This window comes from Equus asinus, chromosome 10 (assembly GCF_041296235.1).
Source record: "Equus asinus isolate D_3611 breed Donkey chromosome 10, EquAss-T2T_v2, whole genome shotgun sequence".
NCBI classification, from domain to species: Eukaryota; Metazoa; Chordata; class Mammalia; order Perissodactyla; family Equidae; genus Equus; species Equus asinus.
In genome coordinates, this window is record NC_091799.1 from 103,592,021 (window position 1) to 103,598,020 (window position 6,000).

At 45.5% G+C, this 6,000-nt stretch overlaps 1 protein-coding gene across 2 annotated transcripts in view; it reads left to right on the top strand.

Annotated features, from left to right (window-relative positions):
• Positions 1-2,983, top strand: part of NSUN2 (NOP2/Sun RNA methyltransferase 2) — a 29,118-nt gene extending 26,135 nt beyond the window's left edge. For both annotated transcript variants that reach the window (XM_070519883.1, XM_014828416.3), the window contains one exon: positions 2,021-2,983. In XM_070519883.1, coding sequence (XP_070375984.1) covers positions 2,021-2,303 — 283 coding nt within the window. In that variant the 3' untranslated portion in view covers positions 2,304-2,983. The remainder of the gene's footprint in view (positions 1-2,020) is intronic.
• Positions 2,984-6,000: the final 3,017 nt, after the last annotated feature.

Sequence of the window (6,000 nt, forward strand, 5' to 3'; positions counted from 1 at the left end):
AGGTGCCCGAGGCCCTGATGGGAGTGGTGCCCGTGGGCCACTTTGGGATGTGTTTTGGAGGCAGAGCTGACGAGATGGATGGTGGGCATTGAAGGGACAGGGGCACTCAGTGATAGCTTCTGGGCTTTTGTGTTATGCAACTCTCCCCTAAAATGGGAAACAAGAGGGAAGAACTAACATATAAATGTGAACTGCTGGGAGAGACCTCCAGTGGACCTGGGTAGACAGCTAGATAGAAGTTTTGGGAATTGAGGGAAGAGGAAGGTCCAGATAGAGACCCTGGGGATTCATGAGCACATCAATCCTGTTTAAAACCGTGGGGCTGGATGAGAAAACTGAGGAAGATGCTGCCAATGGTGAAGAGAAGGGTTTTGCTCTGGGATGTGCCAGCTTTAGAGGAGGAGAAGTCAGGGAAACGGGAGCAATGGGACTGGGGAGACAGAGCGGAAGGGAGAGTGCTGCAGAAGCTGGGGACCCAGTTGAGAGAAGAGATGACGTCCCCTGCAGAGTTGGGGAGGACCTGGGCAGTAGCCCAGCGGCCGAGGTCGCAGTGGGCGTGGTGGACGTGTAACTGGACACAGCATTTGGGTGGGGCAGAGCGGTGGAGAGCTGGCACAGATGCCGCTTTCCAGACGTTTGCCGTGGAAAACAGCGAACAGGCCTTTCTAGGATGGGTGGTCAGGTGGAGAGAAGGTCTGAGCTGGGAGGTGTTGCCGATGCTTCTCCACTTTCGGGAGAACCTGGAAAACGAGGGCCTGCCGTGTGTTGGGCGTGTGGGTGGTGGCGCAGAATGTTTGGACGAAGACCTCGAAACAGCTTTCTAAAATGACTGCTCTGTGGCTCAGGTAGCAAAGTTCAGGATGATTTAAGACGTGGATCTGCTTTCCCCCATACAAACACTAGTTTCTGCTGGTTGAAGTACACAGGTGGAAAGACCGTTTCAGGAATTACTAGATTGAGAAAAAGAAACGAGAAAGATAGTGGGAATCTGGGGCTTTCTTGTGTTTTCCTCTCATCATTTCTTATCAACTTGTTGTCCATGCTTTACCCCAGGAAAAATGGAAAGGTACTGATGTGTTTCCCTCTCTGTTTTTAGTGGTTTGTTTCTCTCTTCTTGGTTCGGGCCCTTCTCTTCTCTTTTACTGTTTGATTTTTAAAAATATAATTGAACCCTTCTGCATTTGTTCCTTTCTCAGCCTGTGTCACTGATGCCTACAAAAGTAGGTTTGTGACATTTAATTAAATGGGGCCTTTAAGGACCCAAAACTCGGCCAAAGTCCCATTTGAAAGACATTAGTGGTGTGTATAGTAAACAACGATGTGCAGAAGCACCTGATAAGGGGAAAGGCACATGAGTAACACAGACAGTACCCATCCTCCCCGTTGAGGAAAGGGGAGTTGATGCGCCTGGCCAGCAGGTAGGCGCATCTATAAGGTGGAGTCGTACAGACTTGGGGAGGCAGGGGTGTTCTGGACCCAGATAGCGCTGCATGCTGGAAACCAGTGGGCAGTGTGCCCGCCGGGCACTCATGTTGTTATGGGAGTGGGTGATGAAGAGGTTGGGGTCACTCAGACCAAATTATTGAAGCATTGAGTGTCAGAAGAGTGGGCAGTCCTGGGTCCCATCCTGGTGCTCCAGCCTGGTGGCCTTGTTACCCTGGGCCACGTTATCCAGCCTCAGGAGCCTCAGTTTGTTCATCTGTGAAAACGGGCAGTGAGCTGTGAGGAGCAGTGAAGCCATGGGGCAGAACTGCCTGCCGGCTGGCATAGTAGAGCAGATTTGGGGTTATTGCACTGTGAGCTCTTAGAAGGAAACACTTGCCAAGCTGAGGATGTTGGTAATACTCAGGACGTGGAGGAGGAAGCTGATCTTCCTTTGAGCAAACCCGCCATGGGATCACAGACTAAAATGCCTTCCCAGTGGTTTTGGGGTATTTTTTTGGAGAGGTTGTGTATTAATCCCTCTTCAGATGCAGTTATGAGGACTTATAATACTTATACAAAGCCATTTTGTTAATAGGAAACCAGATACCCTCCAGTGTCCCATTGTGTTATGTGGATGGCGGGGAAAGGCCTCAATTCGAACTTTCGTGCCCAAGAATGAACGGCTTCATTATCTCAGAATGATGGGGCTGGAGGTGTTGACAGAAAAGAAGAAAGAAGGGGCCGTCCTGACAGAAGAGAGTACAGCCAGCTCTGGGCCGCCAGAGGATGAGATGAGTGCGGAACAGCGAGCAGAGCCGGCTGCCAGCCCTGATGCCGCCCCCGGCAGTGACCCCGCAGGGGCTGCCCTGCCCCGGTGAGGAGACCCAGGGAGACCCCTGAGTCAGCAGCACTGCAGGGGCCTACATCTTGGTGTCTAAAACCAAATCCAGAACTTCTGCTCAACTGCAAAGTACAGATTTTTAAAGACTGGACGCTTGCGGGATGATGGGGCGCCGGATGAATGGACTCCGTGCTGCGTTCACGAGGAGGCCTACGAGAAGGCGTTCTTGTTGCTTGTTAGAAGTTGCTCCTGTCGTGGTTTCCTCGGCAAAGCTGGGTCCAGGGTGCCTGCTGTAGGCAGTAAACTGTTGCTGTTTAAGTCTCCTATCAGGAAGTGCGGCTGCCCTTGTGGAAGATTCCAGGTCCTTTTTGTATGCCTATATTGGTCTAAAGGTCCAGTGTTTCTTTTAATTATTATTTATAGAAAGAATCTATAACTCCTTATGAAGTGTTGGAGAACTGTACTCTAAGCTTAAATAATTAAGTTGCACATTAGCAGTGCGACATTAATATGCAGTGGGGTCAACATCTGAGGTCTCAGATGACTTCTGTGCCTTTGTAATAAAGGGTAAAATAGACTTTCTCAGAGCAAGAGTCATATTGTGAATTGTGAGGGTTTTATGTGCTTTTTTATTGAATGGAATGCTTTGCAATTTTCATTTTTAAACAGGTTTTGGGCTCCTTGAAACATAAATAAAGAGTTATTAATGATAATGTGTATGTGTGTGACTCTTGGTTTACTCTTCATGAGGCAGAGGGAACAAACTTACTTTTGGGGAAATGGAAGTGTTAGAATTGAAATGTCGTGCCTTTGCTGGTGCAGGCTGCTCAGGGTAAAGTGGGGGTGTGCCGTGCTGGCATCGGAGGACTTCCTGTGGGTTTACCCTTACCCTCTAGAGGGTGATGTTAATGCTGCAGCTACAAGGAGACGGCTTTGGGTGGATGAGGGTTCTCGGAGCAGTTTGAGAACAGACTCCAGTGCTGAACGGGGCCCTGGGGCACTGCTGTTAAGGGACCTGGGGGTGATGCTGATCAGGCAGGAGCTGCGTGACTGTTTCAGCTAGTCACTTAGTAGGTTCCTGCTGTGTGCCAGGCAGGGTTCTTCAGGCTGGTGACACAATTTATCAAGACAATTTCCAATTTTCAAAAAAGTATATTATGGTGAACCTCCGTGTCCTTGTCACCTAGCCTTCACAATCATTAACAGTCTCATTTTATCAATACCCCACCTCTTTGTATTATTTTGAAGCAAATCTCATCCCAACAACATTTCAAAACATGGACCCTTTTTCTTTTTAAAAATAATCTCATAACTTCCTACCAAAACCAGTTACAGTTCCTTAATATCAAATAGCTTATGTGAACAATTGATCTATACTCTGAAAACTCTTAAGACATCGATGAAAGAAATCGAAGACACACAGATGGAGAGAGACCCTGTGTTCATGGATTGGAAGAATTAATATTGTTAACTGTCCCTACTACCCAAAGCAGTCTATAGATTCAGTGCAATTCCTGTTAACTGTCCCTACTACCCAAAGCAGTCTATAGATTCAGTGCAATTCCTGTAAGAATTCCAATAGCATTTTTCATAGAAAGAGAAAAAAATATCCTAAAGTTTGTATGGAACCATAAGAGACCCTGAATAGCCAAAGCAATCTTGAGAAAAGAAGAAAGCTGGAGGCATCAAATTTCCTGATTTCAAACTATGTTAGAAAGCTGTAGTAATCCAAACAGTAAGGTATTGGCACGAAAACACAGATCAATGGAACAGATTAGCCCAGAAATAAACCCATGCATATGTGGTCAATTAATTTATAACGAAAGAGTCAAGAATATATAATGAGGAAAGGATAGCCTCTTCAATAAATAGTGTTGGGAAAACTGGACCCCTATCTTAGACCATACACAAAAATCAACTGAATATGAATTAAAGACGATGGTAAGACCTGAAACCGGTTATAAAACTAGAAGAAGACAGGCAGTAAGCTTCTTGACATCAGTCTTGGCAATGATGTTTTGCATTTGACGTATAAACAGAAACGACAAAAGCAAAAATAAACAAGTGGGATGACATCAAACTAAAAAGCATCTGCTCAGGAAAGGAAACCGTCAACAAAATGAAAAGGCAGCCTATGGGATAGGAGAAAATATTTGCAAACCATATATCTGATATCCAAAATATACCAGGAACTCATACAACTGAATAGCAAAAATGTGGGTCTACTCTTACCCAATTAAAATTGGGCAGGGACCTGAATAGACATTTTTCCAAAGACGACGTACAGATGGCCAACAGATACATGGAAAGGTGCTCAACATCACTAGTCACTGGGGAAATGCAAATCAAAACCACAATGAGATAGCACCTCATGCCTGTTAATACAGCTATTATCACAAAGACGAGAGAGAAGTGGAGGATGTGGAGAAAAGGGAACCCTTGTGCACTGTTGGTGGGAATGTAAATTGATGCAACCACTGTGGAAAACAGTATGGGGTTTCCTCAAGAAAGTAAAAATGGAACTTCTGGGTATATATACAAAGGAAACGGAACCATTATCCCCAAGAGGCGTCTGCACTGTCGTGTTTACCGAGCATTATTCACAGTAGCCAAGGTCTGGAACCAACCTTTAGTGTCCATCAGCAGATGAGTGGATGAAGAAAATGTGGTGTATATATACACAATGGAATATTACTCAACCATAAAAAAGAAGAAAGTCCTGTTTGTGACAACATGGATGGACCTCGAGAGCATCATGCTAAGTGAAATAAGCCAGACGGAGAAAGACAAGTACTGCCTGGTATCGTTTATATGTGGAATCTAAAAAAAAGTCAAACTCACAGAAACAGAGGAGAAAAGTTGTTGCCAGGGGCTGCGGGGTGGGGAAAATAGGGAAAAAATAAAGAACAAAAAAGCCCCGCACAGATAGCTTAGTTAATGTTCACTTGTTTATCTCACTTATTTTAATTGGTTTGGACAAACACCACACATTGCGTTTGGTTGGTTTATCTCAGTCTCTTTATTTGAAATACGTTCAAACTCTCATGTAAAGAGCTCCTATTTACCCTTCACCTGAATTCCTGTGTGTGTCTGTGTGTAACTATTTTCTGAACCATTTGAGTTAAGTTGCAAACGTATTCCAGTACCCCTTAATACTTCAGCATCTCTTTCCTAAAAACAAAGGCCCCTCTTGTGTAATGGCAGCACAGGCAGTAACATGGGTGCCAGACAACCACCGCCCCCTCACACCTGCTTCTGTCTGTGGCCCCGTAGTGCTCTTCACAGGTCAGCAACATGTGTTCAGTTGTCGTGTCTTTTGAGTTCACTCCGGCCTGGAATGGTTCTCAGTCTTTTTTGGCTGTGACATTTTGGAGGAGGATAGGTAAATTACTCTGCAGAATGTTCTTCAGTTTCGGTTTGTCGAACCCGTCCTTGTGATTGACGCCTTTTTGACGAGTCCTACAGAGGCAGTGCTCCGTTTCTTTCACCGGAACGAATCAGCAGGCTTGTGATGTGGATGCGTCTCCTTCCTAGTGATGTTAAAGTTTTACTGGATTAAGATGGCGTCTGCCTGCCACGTTTCTCCATGGAAAAGTTAGGAAGTATTTTGTAGGGAGAGCTTCAAGACCGTGTGGATAGCTGTTCCTGATCAAACCAACTACCAGCTTCAGCATCTCTTGGTCATTTTTGCCTCAACCAAGTTTTGCGATGATAACTGCAAAACGATAATTTCC